We start from the raw sequence: 21,391 nt of genomic DNA, 5'->3' as shown, positions 1-21,391 counted from the left end.
AAGTCACACCACAGAGCAACTTTTTTTTTTTTTTTTTTTTTTTTGCAGTACTGGGGCTTGAACTCAGAGGTTTCACCTTGAGCCACTCCACCAGCCTTTTTGTGATGGGTATTTTCAAGACAGGGTCTCATGAACTATTTGCCCAGGATGGCTTCGAACTGCAATCCTCCTAATCTCTGCCTCCTGAGTAGCTAGGATTATAGGCGTGAGCTACCAGCACCCAGCACAACCACAAAGCATTTAAAAAATTCTTTCACCTCCACAGGAGGTGAAGAATGCAGAACAAAAGCTCCAGCTCAACACCTGCAAAAGATAGAAATTTTAAGAATTATTGTCTTCATTTTATAACTGCCAAAAAAGAGTTGATGGATGAATTTAAAAAAAAAAAAGAGAGCGAGAGAGAGAGAAAGAGGAAAGAAAGAAAGGGGAGGGGAAGGGAGAGGAGGGGAGCGGAGGGGAGGGAAAAGAAAAACACTCCAGGCGCTAGTGGCTCACACCTATAATCCTAGCTATTCAGGAAGCTGCGATCAGGAGGACTGTGGGTTAAAGTCAGTCCAGGTAAACAGTTAGAGAGAACTTATCTTAAAAATACCCAACAAACAAAAGCAAGGCTGGCCGTGTGACTCAAGTGGTAGAGCGCCAGCCTAACAGGCATGAGGCCCTGAGTCCAACCCCCAGTATAGCAAACAAAATAAAAGAAAGAAACAAACAAACAAACAAAAACACCCAAGAAAAGCCAGGCATGGTGATGCACACCTATAAGTGCTATAATCTCAGCACTTGAGAAGCAGAAGCAAAATCATGAGTTTGAAACCACCTGGACTACACAGTGAGACCCTACCTCAAAAAAGAAAGAACCCCTGAGAATCTGCACACTCTACTGGTGGTAATTCCTCTCCAAGGCAGCATCCACTTCTCAGCCATAAAAACAAATGTCAGCGAGACCAAGGCATCTCACCTGTCTGTTCAGCGTGATGGCGCTGGGCTGGCACTTGGTGCAGATACCATTGGGCCATGGGAGGTGTCCCTCGCACCCTGACTTAATCTTGCAGCTGATGTTCTCCAGGGCAACAAACTTTCCCCTGCCAGAGGAGAGACACAACTGGGTCAATTGTGAGAACAGTGAGGAGGCTGGTCAGAGGCTGGAATGGTGTGGCTGGAACAGTTTACACCTCCATCCCGCCAGCGATCTAAGGGGCCAAGTCACAGGACAATGTGCTAAAACCACTCTAGTGGAAGTTTTCTAAAGTCCTGGCATGTTCTGTAGTCCAGCTTCTGTCCTGCACTGGGACACACAGCTTTCCTCCTATAGAAATACCGCTTTTACTTAAGGAGGAGACAGCTAGTGAACCTGAGGAGGCAGCCAGCAGGAGTGTCCACAAGAAAAACAGAAAATTCTCTTCCAAGGAGAAGCCTGTCAGCAGTGGGCCTGAAGAGGCTGCTAGCAGCAAGAGCAGCACCAAGAAAAAGAAAAAGTTCCAAAAAATACCCCAGGAAGATTAGGACATTTCCCTGGAGGGAGCTTATATTTCCCATGCCCCAAACCCCAATAAAAAACATTCACACAAAAAAAAAAACCCATGATGGTTTTCAAGAACTGTCCGGTATCTACTGATCTAACTTGTGCCATTAAGGGAAAGTTTCACCAGATGCCGGTGGCTCAGACCTATAATCTTAGCTACCTGAGAGGCTGAGATTGGGAGGATCATGGTTTAAGTCCAGCCTGGGCAAATAGATGCAAGATCACCTCTCCAAAATAACCAGATCAAAATGGACTAGAGGTGTGGCTCAAGTGGTAGAGTGCCTGCTTTGCAAGCACAAAGTCCTGAGTTCAAGTCCCAGTTCCAACAACAACAACAAAAAAAACAAACAGGAAATTTCATCAATTTATCGGTAACTATGACATTATTAGCCCAATACTTAGACATCTGTAAAATATTCTTATTTATAGGGAAAACCTATTAGGATACAGAACAGTGAAATTTTCACTCAGCTTTTAGCTAAAGTAAAAACCATTTCGTGCAGACTGTCAATGAGAAACCCTGGACCAGGCTCTGAACTTAGGGGAGCGTGTACAGTGGTGTCAGTTTTTCTCACTCTGGAATGGTCTAATAATTCCATTTTTCTTTTTTTTTTTTTCGTTCAGCTTTATTGAGATACAAATGACAAAACTGCATGTATTTGATGTCTTATTTTGAGAATCAAAATCACATACACTTTTGGTGTTCAGATGTCTCACATTGTACATACATTATGCGGTGGAACATGCAGTAGTTAACACTGCAGTGAGTCCCTATACTTACCATTCTTTTGTGCGAGTTAAGGGGATACTGGCATCTCAGCACCTGAGAGGCAAAGGCCCTGTCCTCAGGCCTACATGGCAGCGACACCCACAGACATGCCCAAGGAGGCAGCATTCCTTGACCTAGACTGGTAAGACCGGCCTGGCTCCTCTCACACAGTAAATCTCAACCTGCCCGAGACCAGAGGGCCCCATAGCTATCCCCACTGACAGACACCAGTGGGTTTCTGGTGGGATTTTTTTTCCTGATCTGACATTTTAAAAAAGCCATTTGAGGATGTCAGCAGGTTGTTAGAGAAAAGCTACAATCAGGCAAGCATGAAATCCTTCACAAAAAGTTGCTGACTCCGATTCAATGCCATCTCCCCTTGTCACACTGATAGGAATTACAAAACTATAGTTGCGATCCATTCCTCTCTGGTAAGTTATATACAAAAAACATACAGAGAAGCCACATAGACAAGAATGCAACATGGGTTAAAAGAAATTAAATGCAGCCAGGTATGGTGGTGCATGCCTGTAATACCAGGACTAGGGAGGTGACGCAGGAGGATAGCAAGTTCCAGGCCAGTCAGAGGTCCTTATGGGGACAGTCTCAAAAACAGGGTCTTGCAGAATGGCTCAAGTGGTAAAGTGCCTGCCTAGCAAGCATGAGGTCCTGAGTTCAAACCCCAGTACTGAAAAACAAAACAAAAAAATACCCTCTTTTGGCCGCTATTACCACCCACACTCAGAAGCTGAGAGAAAAGGGCTAAGAGGGATGGCTTAAGTGGTACAGTGCCTGCCCACCAAGTGTAAAGCCTGGAGTTCAAACCCCAGTATTATAAAAAAAAAAAAAAAAAGAGAAACTCTGAGAGAAGGTTGCTTGTACTGCCCACCTGGCCAAGTCTATGGACCACTACCACTGTAGTACCAGAGTGCAAGCCACAGACAGCGATGCATCTCTAGCCCCTGCTGTGGCTATGAAAGGAAGGCTGACAGAGGCAGATCCTTGGTAAAAGGGCTGAAATGAGTGAGTTGAGATTATTTTGGGGCATGTGTCTTTCTGAAAATCAGAGAATGAGCTCAGACTCACAGATATAACAGGCCACCACCACATATATTAACTCCCAGGGTACTGTACAGGAGGCAAGGCCAGTAGCAGTGTCCACCACCAGCTGGAAGTCTGCCTAATGCTCTGAGTACTCTGACTGTGCAGCAGAGTGTCTGCCAGACCCTCCCCACCTATTTCTAGAACTGTTAGGATGCATGAGTCTAAGCTTTGTACCTTGCTATGATCTTCACTTTCCCATTCCTGTGCCCAATGCCCATAAGTGCTAACTGCCAGAGATGTAAAAGGGACTTTATGTGAACCAAGACTACAAGGGCTGCTTACTTGTCAGCGCCTCCAGTCAGCTTCCGGATATAGGCATGAAAGGACATGTGCTTCACTGGAGGCTCCAAGTGGTTCAGGTAGTCCTCGTCGAATGGCTGCCAAAACACACATGGCAAATGAATAGTTATAGGCCTGCCAGGGTACATGAGGCACAGGAATCCTACCACAAAGAGGAGCAGACCAGGGCTCACAGGGACAGTGAGGGAGACAGAGCTGAGTTCTCACTAGTTCAAGGTCAGAATCAAGGTTTTTTCTCTGGGAGCAAATTATCCTTTCAAGACTAAAATAAAACGCTATTAGGGCTGGAGGCATGGCTCAAGAGGTTGAACACCTGCCTAGAAAACATGAAGCCCTGAGTTCAAGCCCTACTAACACCCCCTCCCCCAAAAATAATAAACTAAAATAAACCCCTATTAAATACAAAATGCTTTTAAGCTAAATAAGTTCTGGAAAACCCCTGCAAAAAGAAAAGCCACAAGGAGGCTAGGGAGATAGCTCAGTGATAGGATGCTTGCCTAATAAGTGTGAAGCCTTGAGTTTAATCTCAGCATTGTAAAAAAAAAAAAAAAGAAAAAAGAAAAAGAAACAATAGCCAGGAGATGAAGCCAGAAGGGCTTCATGAAGAAAATCAGGTTGGCCTTACTGCCAATCCTGTTACCAGTCAGCATTATTATGGTAACTCTCCAATCTTGCCAGGACAAACCAGAAGGGCAAAGTAAATCAAAACAATGACAAGCACAAATTGAAAGGCCCAGCTCTGTGTTTTAAAACAATTGTCCAGAGAGCCCACTCTCCATGCTGCTCCTCCATCACAGCCACACAAAGGCTTGAGCCATTCATAATCCACCCAGAAGGCCACTCCCATAAATAAAGAATCAGCCTCTCTGTGCTGCTTGCACTTGGAATGCAAGGCCCTGAGTAAGGAATAGATAAGTTGTCTATGCCACAGCCCCAAGTGTAGGGACTCAGAAAGTGCTCCAACAGCTCTGTCATCAGCAGCCAACTATTCCAGGTGGTCAGGGATCCTTCTGCAGACTCACCTCCAGTGGGACACAATGCACACACTTTCCCAAGGGGCCGTGGCGGCACCTGGAGAGAACACAGACCAGAAGAGAAGCATAACAAACTACAGGTTATTTTTCTGTTGCTGCCTCCCAACATTTTCATATTTCAAATGTACATCATACTTTAATAAAGTTTCACTACTTATGAGGAATTATTCTAAATGTTAGAATTTAGTTTAGTATTTATTCTGATGTATACGAGAAAAAAATTGAGCACTTGTTCAAGGTACACTGTATGCAGGTATGGAATTATCACAATGAAATCTCATATTATTAACTATGATAAATCAAAAATTTTAAAAATTAGCCAGGTACCAGTGGCTCACACTAGTTGGGAGGCAGAGATAAGGAAAATCTCAGTTTATGGCCAGCCCGGGCAAATAGTTTATTAAGACCCCTCCAAATCCAAAATAACCAGAGTAAAATGGACTCGAGATGTGGCTCAAGCATTTTAGAGCACCTGCCTTGCAAACGTGAAGCTCTAAGTACAAACCCCAGTCCCAACAAAAATAAATTAAACAATTTTTAGAAAGGGAAAAGACTGACAACACATCAAACCTGTGATTTCACATATGTCCACATATACACACTTTTTTTCCCACCCTTCAGACAGGGCCTCCCTATGTAGTCCAGGCTGTCCTGAACTTGAAATGTAGCCAAGGCTGCCTCAAACTTTCAATCCTGCTGCCTCAGCCCCCCAGTCCTGGGATAACAAGCATGTGCCACCATGCTCAGCTTAATTTTTCAAGGTTATTAATTGTTTAAAAGGATACTAAAAGCAATGCTTAGCATGCATCAGGCTCTGGGTTCAATCTCCAGTACACAAGCACACAAAAAAGCAAATGGGTTTCAAGTCATTTTAAATAAATAAAAATGTTAATAAGAAAGCCAGTCACACATAGGTATGGCAAAAATCCTGAGAGTGATTCATGAACAACTCACATTTGGAAAACACCCACTTCATGAACACTATAGAAACATTCATGAAGGATGTTGGCTCTAGGGGTTCTGGACATTTTCAGTCACAGACACTGGAAGCTTAACATACATAGTACAACAGACAGATATGTTTATTTTGAGGACAGTGGTAGAGCTGGTGGGAATGTCAAACTGCAGTTCCTCTCAATCAGATCCCACTCTAAATGGGGTCAGAATTCTTGGATGTATGTGAGTTTTCTGTTTCAGAACAGAGATGGACTCTGCTTCCTATATCAGTAAGAGGTAGGCTCTTCCTGATGACAGGTCAGAATTAATACACAGCTGCACACATATGCTTTAAAAGATTGTTAATGAAACCACAAGGGCCTAGATACTGGCAAGGGAATGGATGGCTGAGTCCCTGAGAGGAGCTACAAATGGAAGAGGAGTCTCAGCTAACGGGTATGGCCACCAAGTGGCTCCACACCAACTGCAGCTGAGCAACATCTGCGGCACTTTCATCTAAGAGACAGAAATTGCTAATACAGCATTTGGAATCCCAATATCTCAATGTTAGCACCCAGTCACATTTATAGAATTAAAAAAAAAACAGTCCACTGCAAAGGCAAATGGCCTTCACTCCGATAATTTTGCATCACTGAGTATAAATTCAGATGCTTCTGATTCCCTTAAAAAGAACTGCAAAATATTCCAAAATAGACACCCACACATAACCCTAGTGGAATGTTAATATTCAAAAGAGCAGAATCTTCCACAAACGAAATATTCACTACAGAACTAGAAAGCACACTAGTACACAACGCCAAGGTCATCCCATAATTACTAAGTGAGAGGCTGAAACAAGCGCTTGCACTGGCAAACACTCGGCCCCTTTAACTGCTCCCATCTCTGCCTCAGTGGGGGCTGGCAAGGCAGGGTTGCAGGGTAGGGTACCCTATCTCAGGGGACATCAGGGAAGACACTTGGTTTGAGGCCTCTACCTGTCCCTGACACCTTCAAATCTCTTAATAGCCCCCAATATTTTATGTAGAATATCTAAGACATTTTATGTGGAATGGATGTTAAAGTTCCAACTAATAAAAAGCTAATAACATGAAGTGAAATCTAATAGGAAAATATATGGACAATCGCAAAACTTCCGTGTCATCAGATAATTAACATGAAACACATTTAAATAGTTCCTTTAATGACCCATTTAGATCACCATAAGCAGTCTGAGTGGTACAGTGCTTGTCTAGCATGTCTGAGGTCCTGGATACAGAAGACAGAGGTGGAAATGAAGTCTTCATAAACCCTGTTGGCTGGTAGAGTGGATCATGAGGTAGAATGCTTACCTAGCAAGCATAGGGCCCTGAGTTCAAACCCCAGTACTCAAAAAATAATAATAATAATAAAATCTTCACATTTTAAAGCTGGACATCATGGCACAGCTTGTAATCCCAAAACTCAAGATGGTGAAGGAGGAGGTTCTGGAGTTTGAAGTCAGCCTAGAATGAATCAAAACCCTGTTACAGGAAAACAAAACAAAACAAAACATAGCCCATGGTGCACTTACAGCTGTGGGTCTCGGCTCCTATAAATCTTCCCATCCTGCTTGCTGAGATACTGATCAATCTCATCTTCCACCACGTTGGGAGCACCAAAGGCCTTTAACCCCGATGGGGTCGATGTCTCCATCTCAGATGAGGGTCCAGCAAGAGTCGAGGGAAAAAGGAACAGCAAATCGCCATGCCTGTTCAAAGAACAAAGCATCAACACGGTCCTCTCATCTGCCACAAACTGCACAGATCAAGCTGGATATGTGAACAACTCTGACGGTGGCAAAAGGCAATGCTACCATCCTGAAGTTCTATGTATCAAAGTCTCCACTTTTAAAAGAATCCTCATTTCTTGGCAGGCTCTGTAATTTTATTTCTCTCACAGCCTTGTTTCGAGGCTGTGATACACATCTATATGCCTGCCTGCCTTTACAGACTGCCAGTGCTCACCAAGCCTCGTGGGGTCCCAACTGCCGATTCCCCCTCCTTAGCCCTCTGTCTAGCTCATGCACACCCTGACCAATCCAGTTCACACAGGTACACAGAGGCAGACAGGATGATCACTGCTTTCCAAAAGCATCACTTCATATCTTGTTCTTGTCATCTAACAACCCCTCACGAAAACTACCATATTCAATTCTCCAGGTATAATTACTTGTTTTTTTGTTTTGGCAGTCCTGGGGTTTGAGCTCAGGGCATTGAGCTTGCTAGGCAAACACTCCATCATTTGAGCTACACCACTATCCCTTTTTGTTTTAGGTATTTTTCAAATAGGGTCTCGAGTTTATGCCTGAGTGATCCTCCTTTTTGCGCTTCCCCAAGTAGCTGGGATGAGACACACCACCATGCCCAATTTTTTATTGGTTGAGATGAGGTCTCACTAACTTTTTTGCTTGGGCTGGCCTGGCACCTTAATCCTCCTGATTTCTACCTGCCAAGTAGCTAGGATTACAGGTATGAGTCACAACACAAGGCTTGTTTTGTTTTTGATGCAGGGTCTCCCTATATAGTCCAGGCTGGCTTCAAACTTTATCCTCCTGCCTCACCCTCCCAAGTGTTGAGATAATAGGTATGAGGGCCACACCAGGGGGACAGCTTTATCATATAAAGAGGGGCACATGTGCTGACTTCTGGTTTCTGCCACCATGAAGAACACCCACAAACACTCTAGATACTATGCACTGTTACTCCTTTCGGCCCTTTTATGTCTGTTTCTCAGGCTGCCAACTTACTGCTTTCCAAAAAGGCTACCACAAGTCTCATTTCCAATGGGAATGCTTGGTGTGATGTAACTTTCTGTGTAAATGGCCAGACACATGGTGAGCAGTGGGACCTGAATGGGATGGATAATCCACAATGGTGTGGATGAGAGCCATCCACAGAAGTACTGTGGATCATACATGCCCAGAGGGGGCTCACAGCACTAATTCAGTGTCAGCCTTGATGGAAAGACTGCAGCAAACCGTCTGACAAATATTTAGCTGCCATCAACAATATACACATACAGGAAAGAAATCTGAAAGAACAGCTGGCCCCAGCACTGACAGCAAACCAAAATGCAGACACAGAATTGCAAACACTGCAAGGACACGTGAACTTCAAGGAGCATGGTGACAGCTCTTCAACAGATCTGCTCTTGCCTCCTTTTTCCTCCATAATTCAGGGGTGATAAAACTGTCAAACTGTAATCAGAGACTTCTGTTTCTAGCAGTGGATTACATATTCTTAAACACCCTCCAGCTATAAAATACTTGGCTCAGCCTCTGGATCAATTTTAACAAATATCAAATATTCTCTAAAAACACTGCTGACCTCTAAAGAAAGTAAATGAAAACTGAGGGTCCAACAACCAGCCGTACCATCAATAAAAAGAACAGCTCAGAGCTGCCCATGGACAAGGCTATGATCAGGAACTTAGAGCTTTGGGCTTCCAGTCATCCATGGGGCAGTAAGAAGATGAGGCCATGAGTCTTCCTGCCCAACACAGGAGTGGAACCCAGATGCTACTGGGATCAGGAAGTACAAAGACAAAATGAACTCAGAGGAGTCCTAGCTCCATAGCACTTCCCTGTGCCACATGTTTTTTTTTTTTTTTTTTATAGAAAAGCCACTAAACCTAGGTCCTTGGGACTTCCCAAAATTGAGTTTGGTCAAATAGAACCTCTAAGAATGAAAAAAGGAAACAAAACAATGAGAGCAAGGGTGGACAGAAACAACAAACACTGAGATGAAGACACAGTACCCAGGACTCTAGTGCTGGCATTATGACACACAGAAGCAAACTGTTAGCCAGGTGCTAAGTTCAAACCCCAGACCCACCAAAAAAAAAAAAAAAAAAAAAACCCACACTGTTACAAGCAGAGCTGAGACTGAACTGGAAACAGCATAGACCCTGTGAGTGCTAGAAGCCAACAGCCAGATTCAAAAGGAAATTAAAGAATATTTAAAAGTGAAAGATGGCTGGGGACACTGATGCACACCTATAATCCTCCAGTCTCAATTCTCAAGAGGCTAAGGTAGGACAACAACTTGAGACCGTGAGTTTGAGGCCTGGGAAATCTAACAATAACCTAAAAAGTAAAAAGCAGATACCCTGTGGCTCCTAATAAAGAACACAGCACACAGTGGTCCTGCTGAGGGCCTGGCCTGAGTTCACCAGAGGGCAGTCAAACAGCAAAACCCAGGAGGTGGTCCAAAGTCATCATCAGACAAATCTATTTTTTTCTTTCCTCTTGCTAGGCAGGTGCTCTACCACTTAAGCCACACCTCCAGCCCTCATCAGATCAATCTTAAAAAATGGAAAGGGATGGAAGGGGAAGCTAAATGATGTAAGATACATACTTTTTTTAGACAGGGTCTCTCTGTGTCGCTCAGGCTGTCCTCACACTCGTGATCCTACTGCCTCAGCCTCCCCAGTGCTGGGATTACAGGTATGTGCCACCACACCAACCTTCAGATTTAAACTCAAGACTAAACCATAATATGCAGAAACAGACACTCAGGAAAAGGACAAGGAAATGTACAGACATGATTACTACAGAGGCCACACCAGTGGCCCCTTTAGGGAGCATCCCTGAGGTAGCTGGCAACACTTCATTTCACCTGCTTACAATGATGCACATGAGAAAGAAACCAGGGCTGGCATCATGGCTTAAGAGGTACAGCACCTGCCTAGAAAGCTCAAGGTCCTGAGATTAAAAAAAAAGGAAAACCCATCAAAACACACAAGTAATCTCAGGTTTCAGTATATGTTTCATTTAATAGTAAAAAGTGGGAGGGGACGAAACATGTTTAAAATGTTCCAAATTTTAAAAAGCTGACATCACAGATGCTGGGAGTAGAACAGCGGTTACCAGACTCAGGAGAGTAGAGGGGAGGGAGATGGTCAATGGGTACTAACTTACAGTTATACAGCAGCAAGAAGTTCTGAGTACTATTGCATAGTAGGATGACTACAGATAGCCATAATTACTGAGTATTTCAAAAAGTGAGAAGAAAGTATCCTAGATGCTATCATAAAGAAACAATCAATGTTTGAGGAGACAGATATGCTTACCCAGATTTGAGTATCAGACAATGTATATGTTATGGTTTGGATATGAAATGTTCCCCAAAAGATCATCTATTGAAGGCTTGTTCTCCAATGCAGCAATGTTCAGAGATGGGACGTTGGGGAAGGGGTTGGATCATGAGGACTCTAACCTCATCAATGCATTAATCTATTGATGGGTTTGTAATTTTATGGGCTATCAGGAGGCAATGGAAACTTAGGAGGTTTGACACAGCTAAAGAGAGTGGGTCCTTGGGAGTGTACCTTTTGGTGCTTCATCTTGTCCCCAGACCTTCTCTCGCTGTGCCTCCTGTTTGCCAAGAGATACAGTCTGCCTTACTACAGGTTCTGAAGCAATGGGGACAAGTGAGGATAGACTGAAACATCTGAGACCATGAACCAAAATAAATCTTTCCTCCTTTAAGTTTATTTCTCAGGTATTTTATCACAATGCCTAAAAGCTAACTAACACAGTATACCTACACCAAACCACCACATCTGACAAATATGTACAATTTTTTTTTGGTGGTGTTGCTGGGATGGAAACCCAAGTCCTCACATGGGAGGAGGTTAATCAAGCCTCTACCATTGAGACACACTATAAATATGCACAATTTTTATGTATCAACTACAATTTTTAAATTGTATAATTTTTAAATTATAATTTATAATTATGTATCAACTACAATTTTTAAATTCTATAATATAGAATATAGTTAACTTTTCTTAACTGGTCAGATTTGAAAAGTAATCAAATAAAATATTTAAAAGTAAAAAAATAACTGTTGAAATAACAAAGAGAATGGGGCGAGATGATATTTAGTGATAATGGAAGTGATAAGCACATGTGTTGTTCAGAATGTGGATATAGAAAGCACAATTAACATCAAATGTATACCCACTCAAATCAAACAGAAACAAATGGCCTCAAGACAAAGGTATCTTCTGTTTAAGGCAAGTTTTTTGGTGCCAAGGACAAAACCTGAGACCTCATTCATGATAGGCAAGCACTGTGCCACTCAGTCACAACCCCAACCCCAAACAGATCTTAAAACTTGCCAGGGGAAAAATAATATGTTACCAGCCACACAAGAATGATAGAATTACAACAGACTGCTGAGCAGCAATGATGGAATCAGAGACAGGAGAGTAAGATCTATACAGAGCTTCAAGAAAGTAACACTCTTGAAAACGTGGATGAAATAAAGACAAATTTCAGGTAATTCTCCATCAGTACTCAAGTCTATATCCATGTTGGTCAGTATTATGAAATACTCTACACACACACACACACACACACACACACACACACAAAGAAGCATGGGAAGTCACAGTGAGAAGGGAGCCCTCCATGAGGCAGGACCAGAGACTACAACAGAAACCACCTTTATGAGCTGGGTACAGCAGAGATTGGGAGGATCATGGTTGGAAACAGGGCATGTTGGCACAAGCCTGTTGTCCCAGATATATGAGACGCATAAATAGGAAGATGGTGGTGCAGGCTGGTCTGGGCAAGACCCTATAAAAAAAAAATGCCTAAAACAAAAAGGGTTGGTAATGTGGCTCAAATGGTAGAGCACCTGCCTAACAAGCCCAAGACCCTGAATTCAAACCCCAATACCACCAAAAAAAAAAAAGAAAAAAAGTAATAAGCCACCCTGATGGCACATGGATCTTGGACTTTCAGACTCCAAAACAGTAAGAAAATAAATTTCTGTTGTCCTTAGTAAATAAATATAGCTATCATTAAAAGATACACTCTTGGATAGTACCGAAATGCATGCACTTTAACTGCCCTCTGATCTCTTACTGGTACTGTAATAGTCCAGCCAGCATGGTTTGTCTCAAAGGTGGTTCACCCAGGCTGATCTCAAACTCATAATCCTCCGGCCCCAGTCTACCAAGTACTGTGATTTCAGACATGTGCTACCATGCCTGGCTAACTGCCCATTCTTGTATCAATTCCTGGGACAGTTTTAAAAACAAGTGGGAATGGTAGTGTATGCTTGTAATCCCAGCTACTTAAGCGGTAAAAAAGGAGGATTGTGGCTCAAGGCCAGCCTGGGCAAAAAAGTTAACAAAATGCTATCTCAAAAATCAAGGTGGAACGAAGAGCTGGTGGCTCATGCTTGTAATACTACCTAATCAGGAGGAAGCAATCAGGAGGATTGTGGTTCAAAGTCAACTCGGGCAAACTGTTCAAGATACCCTATCTTGAAAAAAACCCAAAACAAAAACCATTTGCCTAACATGTGTAAGGCCCTGAGTTCAATCCTCAGCACCAAAAAAAAAAAAAAAAAAAAAAAAAAAAGCTGGGCACAGCAGTGCACACTGTAATCCCAGATACTCAAGAGGTGAAAGTAGGATCATGGTAATGAGGCAAGCCAAGACAAAAAAGTGCAAGACCCTAAAAGGACTGGGGGTGTGGCTTATGATAGAGCACAAGGCCCTCAGTTTCAATCCTAGTACCACCAAAATTTAAAAAGAAAAAAAAAAAAAAACAAAGCCCAAATCCAGCCAGCAGGGCATGGTGGTGGACATCTGTAATCCCAGCACTTGGAAGGCAGAGGCAGGAGGATCATAAGGCTAGTCTGGGCTGCATAAAGGAACCTTTTTTGAGCACTGTCTTAAATAAAAAAAAAATTAAAACTTAAAAAAAAAAAAAAAAAAAAAAAGACTATAGGTGTGGCTGAAGTGGTAAAGTGCCTGCCTAGCAAGCACAAAGTTCTGAGTTCAACCACCACGCTCACCACAAGCAGGAGCTGTGTTGTGCACTCTGGGAAAGAGGCATTGCTATTCCTCATAGACAAAGATGGCAAGGCCCAGTGAGGTGAAGTAACTACCCAGGGCTCACAGCCAGCGAATGGCAGTATAAATCCAATCTCAAATACCATTCATGAGAAGTGATGCCCAAGGACTGCTGGAGAGGCTTGAGTGGTTGAGCTTCTGCTGTGCAAGCATGAAGCCCTGAGTTCAAACCCCAGCCCCTTCCCTCCCCCCAAAAAAGACAAGGAGACCCTTCATAAATGATGCTCAAGATGCAAGAGTCCTACACATGGGCTGGGGATGCAGCAAGCGGTGAGTGCTTACCTAGTAAGTACAAGGCCTTGGTTCTATTCCGAGGATCAAAAAAACCCCAGAACCCTCCAAAAGCTGAAAGGAAAGGTGACCTCAGCCACTGTAGAGATGGTCACAAACAACAATGAAGGGCAGGTAATTAGTAAGTGCCCAGTAAGTCTTTGTGGAAGAACAAATAAATGAATGCTGTCACTATGTATTTTTTCCCTAGATATCCTAATTTGTGAACCTAAAAGAACCAAACTGCCAAAACAGCCTACTGTTCTGACTAATAGACAAACACTCAGCAAACTACCTGTAAAAATATCCCAAACCAACAGCTAGTAACCACATTACAGCTGAAGCCCTTAGCCCAAAGAAATGTCAAGTGCTCTGCTTGGTAATGTGTACACAGGTGCCCAGTCAGTTTAGACAGCAGTCAGCAAACCTGTTCTATGAAGAACAAATATTTTCAGCTCCACAGACCAACATGATCTGTCATAATCACTCAACTCTGCATGTACCACATAAAAGTAGCCATGGACCAGACAATATGACTGTGTACCAATAACATGAGTGATGGGTAAGTGGTCTCTATGCAGAAGCTCCACTGACATGACAGACTCGCTCAAAGAAGTGACAACGGATCATCACACTGTGTCCTGTCTTTCCAGCCACCAGGGCTAACATGGCATGATTTCTTCACAAAGAGCTGTGTTCCGGGTTCTTCCATCTACACAAGCAGCTGAACCACAACAGACAGCTCAGCCACTTAGATGGCGGTCAGTTAGCAGGACAATGCGTATGGTGGCATGAAGAGGAAACAGGATAAACCCAGGCAGCCTCAGGAGGGCCCTGGGGTCATGGCTCCTCCCCATTTCTTGTGTTCTCCTAGGTGGGCACTTACTTGATTTTCAGCAAGTGGAGGGATTTGCTGGGTGATGCTGTTATCTCTCCGGTCTTGTTTCTATTGATGTAAACTGAGAAGCCGTTGTTTTGGAAGCCAAACTCCTTTGCAACCTACAACAAGCCCCAAACAGAGATTTAATAAAATATCTATGTACTGCTACACTACCACAATTCATCAGACATAACTAGAACAATACTAGCTACGTTTAGACACTGTTCCTCATTCACCAAATTCCTCATTATTTTCTCTCATTGAGGAAATGTGCACTGCTCATGCAAGGGCCAATTCAAATGAGAAAAGAAGCCCAAAAAGCAAAGGTCTTGTGCAAAAGAAAAAACTGTCAGCAGAGTCAGGCATCGATGCCTCATGCCTGTAATCCTAGCTACATAGGAGGCTAAGATCAGAAGGATCTCAACTTACGGCCAGTCTGGGCAGATAATTCAAGAGACCCTCATCTCCAAAATAACCAGAGCAAAATGGGCTGGAGGTATGGCTCAAGTGGTAGAGTGCCTGCTTTGCAAGTGCAAAGCCCTGAGTTCAAAACCCACCTCCACTCCACCAAAACAAAAACAAAAACAAAAACTGTAGGTACATTTAAAGAGCTTGAAGCAAGCAAGAGTTACAGTCATGTGCATAAAGTTTAATTTCTATTTTTAAATCAATTGTGAAAACCCAATTCCAATTATGAAACTTAACACATAAAGAAACGGAATAGGGAATGATGCCAGTAATTTACTAAGAAATGTCCACTGTGCCAGGCACTTTGCTAGATGCTAGGAATATTCAATCACCTATTCAACAAATACTAAGCAGTTATACATGCTGGGCTCCAGAGGTTCTGGGCGCTGAGAAAAAAAAATGAATTTAAAAAGACAAAGTTCCTGCCATCAAGGATCTTACAATCACAGGGGGAGCTTGAGTTAAGTGGTGACAGAAAAAGTCTTTTGACAGGTAATACAAACTGTACATTCTGAAGACCAGGATTTGAAAGAAAAACTAACAGAGCCTGAGGAAGCCATGGGATGATCACAAATGACCCTAAGGGAGAACAGTGAGGACAGGATAGAAAAATATTTAAAGAGTGGCCTAAGCCGGATGCTGGTTGCTCACGCCTATAACCCTACCTACTCAGGAAGATCGCAGTTTGAAGCCAGCCTGCTAAACCCTGTCTCAAAAATACCCAGCACAAAAAAGGGTTGGTGGAGTGGCTCAAGTGGTAGAGCACCTGCCTAGCAAACACAAATCCCTGAGTTCAAACCCCAGTACCACCAAAAAAATAAAAAATAAAAAAAAAAAAAGAGTAGCCAAATCCCCAAATTTACCAGGTGTGCCTATAATCCCAGTTACTTGGAAGGCAGAGGCAAGAAGATCATGAGTTCAAGGCCAGCATGGGCAAAGTTAGAGAGATCCTGTCTTAAAATCAAAAATATACACAACAGGGCTTGGGAAGCTTCTCAAGTAGTACAGTGCTTGACTAGCATGTACAACACCTTGGGAGGGGAGAAGGCACAACTAAAAATAGCATATTTGACTTTTCTCTGAAACAGCTTAGATACAAATTAAAATTTATTGTGGTATTGCGCCTATTCTAAAAAAACGAGTAACATTTTTCTATGAACAAAGCATTACCAGCTATTGCCAAGAATGAGAATTTTTTTACCAAGAGCTTTCCCTGTGTGATTGGTCACATACTTGTGGAGTGAGAAGCAATGTCCTGGAAGGGACAGCTGTGGTCTGGCCAATCCTCATGAGTGTGAAATACAGCTAACTCCCCACAACCACACGACCAGAGCAGTGTGCCTAACACATTATGAGGACTGAGATGAAGCTGTTTTTCTGGGGATTCCCAGGGTGGCTTCAAACCACAAGGCTCAAGAGATCCTTTCAGGGAGCATCGATCACAAGTGCATGCCGCTGTGCCCAGCTTAGCTGCACTGTCCATTATGATCACTCACAACATGATGTTATGTATCGTGATCTACCCTCTTGGGAAATACAGAAGTATACACATTAGGAGTTTTTATAGTTCTCCTATGAAAATAACCGCTTCTGAAAACTTCTTGACTTATCTACAAACATAGAAATCCAACAAAGCACTGGCCATCTACAAATACATGAACAGTTTACAAGACTGAGCAGTGACTGAAATCTTAAGAACTACATTCACACCTGAGGTATCCTTGATGCATAATAACTGTAATAAAACAAAAAACTTGGTATGGAATAGAAACTAATAGAACACTTAAATTGAAGGAACCAAAAAAGAACACCTAATACCACCAAATTGTACACTAAGAAATGGTTACGACAGTCAGGCGCCAGGGGTTTGACTAACTACTTGGGGAAGCAGAGATCAGGAGGACCATGGTTTGAGGCCAGCCTGAGCAAATAGTTTGTGAAACCCTATCTCAAAAAAAAACCTATCACAAAAAAGGGCTAGTGAGCCAGGTGCCAGTTGCTCACGCCTGTAATCCTAACTACTCAGGAGGCAGAGATCAGGATGATCATAGTTCAAAGCCAGCCTGAGCAAACAGTTCCACGAGACCCTATCTCAAAATACTCTTCACACACACACATACAAAAAAGGGCTAGTGGAGTGGCTCAAGGTATAGGACGTGAGTTCAAACCCCAGTCCACCAAAAAAAAAAAAAAAAAAGAGACCCTATCTCAAAAATACCCAACACACAAAAAAAGGGCTGGTTCAAGCAGTAGAGTACCTGCCTAGCAAGTGTGAGACCCTGAGTTCAGGGTACCCCAGTACCACCAAAAACAATGGCTAAGATGGAAAATTTTATGCTGTTATTTTTAATAACAATTTTAAAATGATATAAATCAACTTACTAGCATACAACCACAATCAGAATGTACTGTCTAGTGTGATACAATAGGTTACAAATTACACTATAATAAGATTTACTATCGTTCACATGGATGCACTTGTGATGAAGTGTCTTACGGTCCCAGTCTGTTTAGCATCAGGACTGACTCTCTGCCTGAGCTCATGGCAACTTGCTTGTCATTCCAAGGGGCACAGGAGACTGCCAATCATCTAACAAGCCAATTAATGATCAAAGAAGTGAAAGGTTGGTTGGTAAGCCCTGCTATTAAGATAGAGCAAGCCATAGCTCCAGTACCAGCAGCCCAGACACAGCAGCTGGTGCATTCCAGACACTGGCTAAAGAGAACCCTTTGAGTAGGACCTACATTCTGACAACTGAGTCAGAAAATGGCTCAGAGGGGCTGGAGGCTATGAATGTGATGTTGTAGAGATCGTATCCTATTAATTTCACTTAAGTTTCTCCTTCTTATGCATGTATTAAAATAATACATGATTAAAATAATTTCTAAATAAGTTGGTTTTGGTTTTTTTGACAGGACTACAGTTTAAACTCAGTGCCTTACACATTCTAGCCAGGATCCACCACTTAAGCCCTCCAAGTAAGTTTTAAAAAGCAAGCTGGAGCCATCTGCCGACAGCTCATGCCTATAATCCTAGCTACTTAGGAGGCAGAGATCAGGAGGATCACGGTTTGAAGCCAGCCGCAGCAAACAGTTTGCAAGACCCTAGCTCAAAAAACCAATTGCACAAAAAAAGAACTAATGGAGTGGCTCAAGATACAGGCCCTGAGTCCAAACCCCAGTACCACAAAAAAAAAAAAAAAAAAAAAAAAAAAAAGCATACAGGGGAGTGGGGAGTCTCTACTCCCATTTCCTCTATGGGGGCAGGAAATGTTTTTTTTTCCCATTTTCCCCCCTTTCATCCTGTTATACTAAAAAAATCAAGTTAAAAAAAATCATTATTTTTAAATAGTTACTATATATTTAAGAAATCCCATGGGCTGTGGGACTGGCTTATGTGGTAGAGCACCTGCTTATCAAGTACAAAGCCTTTAGCTCATAACCCAGCATTGCCAAAATAAATAAATAAATAAAACTATAAAAAAGGAATAATACACTACAATTTGCCACCATACCTATACTCCCGACTACTTGGGAGGACTGTGGTTTGAGGCAAGCTCTGGCAAATAGTTCAAGAGACCAATCTCCAAAATAACCAGAACAAAATGGACTAGAGGTACGGCTCAAGCAGTAGAGCACCTGCTTTGCAAGTATGAAGCTCTGAGTCTAAACCCCAGTCATCCCTCCCCCCAAAAAAAGGCTTTTTAGGCAGTACTGGGGTTTCAACCCAGTGCATCATGCTTGCTAGGCAGGAACTCTACCTATCACTTGAGCCACTCCACCAGCCCAAAACCAGGCTCTTAAAGACTTACAAGTTCTCTTCTCTATCACCTATTGCATCTATTTCTTTTTCTTTTTATTCTTTCATTTTTTTTTTTTTTTTGAAACAGGGTCTCGTTATGTTACCCAAGCTGATCTTAAACTAATGGGGTTCCTTTTATTTATTTATTTTATGGTGAAACTGAGGTTTGAACTCAGGATCTCACGCTTGTCAGGCAGGCACTCTACCACCTCAGCACTCCACCAGCCCTTTTTTTTGTGATGGGTTTTTTCGAGATAGAGTCTCATGAGCTATTTGCCCAGGGTTGGCTTCAAACCTCAATTCTACTGATCTCTGCTTCCTGAGTAGCTAAGATTACAGGCATGAGCTACCAGCACCCAGCTGGCTTCTTTTTAGTCTTATAAATATGGACCCTTAAACAATGGGATTGGAATCCTGACAGCACCTGTCTTTCTGAAACATTTCCCAAGTAAATTGTAGGTTCACTAACAGATTATAGGCCCAGTGAGATCCTCAGCAAATCTCTTTCCAGACTGTAGGCTCCACCTTTGTGAAAATAAAAAGACTCTCTAGGCATGGTCCCTCATGCCTATAATCCTAGCTACCCTGAGGCAAAGGTCTAGAGGAATGCAGTTTGAGGCCAGCTCAAGCAAAAAGTTAGCAAGACCCCATCTCAACAAAAAAGTTGGGTGTGCGAGTACATGCCTGTCATCCCAGCTACATGGGAGGCATAAATAGGAGGATCATAGTCAAGGCCAGTTCTAGCCAAAAATGGAAAACCTATCTAAAAATAACTAGGTGGACTGGAGGTGTGGAGATGTGGTTCAAGCAGTACAGCACCTGCTTTGCAAGCAGGAAGCCCTGAGTTCAACCCCCAGTCCCACTAAAACATAAATAACTAATAAAAGACTGAATTTTTGACACATTGAAGATTCTTTCTTCCTCTAATAGCCATTAAACTATATATATTTTGCTTATGAAAAAACTATTTTTAATCATTATAAAGCTAGTATCTGCTGGCAACAAATTCAAACAGCATGAACAGGGGCAGGCAAACCTTTATGTGTAAGGTCAGATGGCAGTGAATATTTATGGCACTACAGGTCATACAGGCTCTACACCACCAGTTGACAATACAGAAACCAATGAGTATGGCTGGCTCCAATAAATGGGAATTTGTAAAATCAGTAGGCTGACCTGTGGACCACAGTGTGCTAGCCTTTAGCGTGAAGTATAAATCAAAATATATTCTCCCTACTTGGGGCCTCTCATCCAGAATCACCCCTCTTGGGTCTGCCCTGAGCTCTCTATCACTCTCTGCTCACACAAATGTGCCTGAGGCTTTCACTTCTCTAAAGCAGAGTGCAATCACTCTATACATTTTTAACAAATCCTCTTTAATGGACAACTAAAGTTTTCTCTGAATTTTCACTCATAAATATTACTCTTGCAGCCAGGAGCCACTGGCTCACACCATAGCTACTCATGAGGCAGAGATCAGAAGGATCGCAGTTCAAAGCAAGATGGAGCAAACAATTCACAAGATCCTATCTCGAAAATACCCAACACAAAGAAGGGCTGGTGGAGTGCCTCAAAGTGTGGCACTTTGGTGGACTGTACAAGTTCTAGAGCACCTGCCTAGCAAGTGTGCAGGTCCTGAGTTCAAACTCTGGTACCACCCAAAAGCAAAAAATAAATAAATATTACTCTTGCAAAATACTTTGACACCTATACTTAAGGCTCTTAGTTCTACAACCTTAAGCAGTGATCAGCTGTGACAAACATCTGATCCAACAGCCATCTAGCCCAACCACAAAGAAAAAAACAAAAGCCATGCAAGAGACAACTTGGCAGTAGGAGGAAAAAGGAAATGAGGAAAACAGAAAAGGTATAAATGAAAGTAACAGTGGAGGGTGAACAGACCCTGAAAAACAAATGCACATGGGTTGGCAGAGCGGCTCAAGTGGCAAGGCACCTGCCCAGCAAGCCAGTTACCTTTTTCAAAAATGTTGCGGCTGTTTCTCTCTTTGTTGCAGTAATCCGCTTCACTCCATCCGGAGACTGGACACGGATTATCTATTGTAAATGAAACAAGATGGTTACTACACAGTCTAGTAAGATTCTGATCTATTTATAAGAATTACAGGGCTGGCAGAGTGGCTCAGGCGGTAGAGTGCCTGCCTAGCAAGTGCAAGGCCACAAGTTTTTTGGCCCAGTACCACCAAAAAAAAAAAAATTACATCTGCAGTTTTTTAGCAGTTGCATCACTGAAACTGAAAGGCAAACATCACCCTTCCGCTAACCAACTCCATCTTTGTAGTAGAAGAAGCAGAGGGGTGAGTTGCTTCAAAACCTCAGGCTGCCAGACAGCCTAAGAGTAATGTCCTGATTTGAAATTACAGTTTTACACAGAAAA

General features: G+C 42.7%; 1 protein-coding gene across 1 annotated transcript in view; it reads right to left on the bottom strand.

Moving 5' to 3' along the window:
- The window catches only part of Nploc4 (NPL4 homolog, ubiquitin recognition factor), a 55,470-nt gene that overhangs the window by 30,182 nt on the left and 3,897 nt on the right, over positions 1-21,391 (bottom strand). Inside the window, exons 2-7 of the mRNA XM_020187881.2 lie at positions 20,971-21,051; positions 14,733-14,845; positions 7,236-7,412; positions 4,718-4,766; positions 3,678-3,772; positions 959-1,082 (exon numbers count right to left, since the gene is read on the bottom strand). Coding sequence (XP_020043470.1) covers positions 959-1,082; positions 3,678-3,772; positions 4,718-4,766; positions 7,236-7,412; positions 14,733-14,845; positions 20,971-21,051 — 639 coding nt within the window. The remainder of the gene's footprint in view (positions 1-958; positions 1,083-3,677; positions 3,773-4,717; positions 4,767-7,235; positions 7,413-14,732; positions 14,846-20,970; positions 21,052-21,391) is intronic.

Source organism: Castor canadensis, chromosome 11 (genome assembly GCF_047511655.1).
Source record: "Castor canadensis chromosome 11, mCasCan1.hap1v2, whole genome shotgun sequence".
Classification (NCBI taxonomy): Eukaryota; Metazoa; Chordata; class Mammalia; order Rodentia; family Castoridae; genus Castor; species Castor canadensis.
This window is presented reverse-complemented; position numbering and strand designations above follow the sequence as displayed.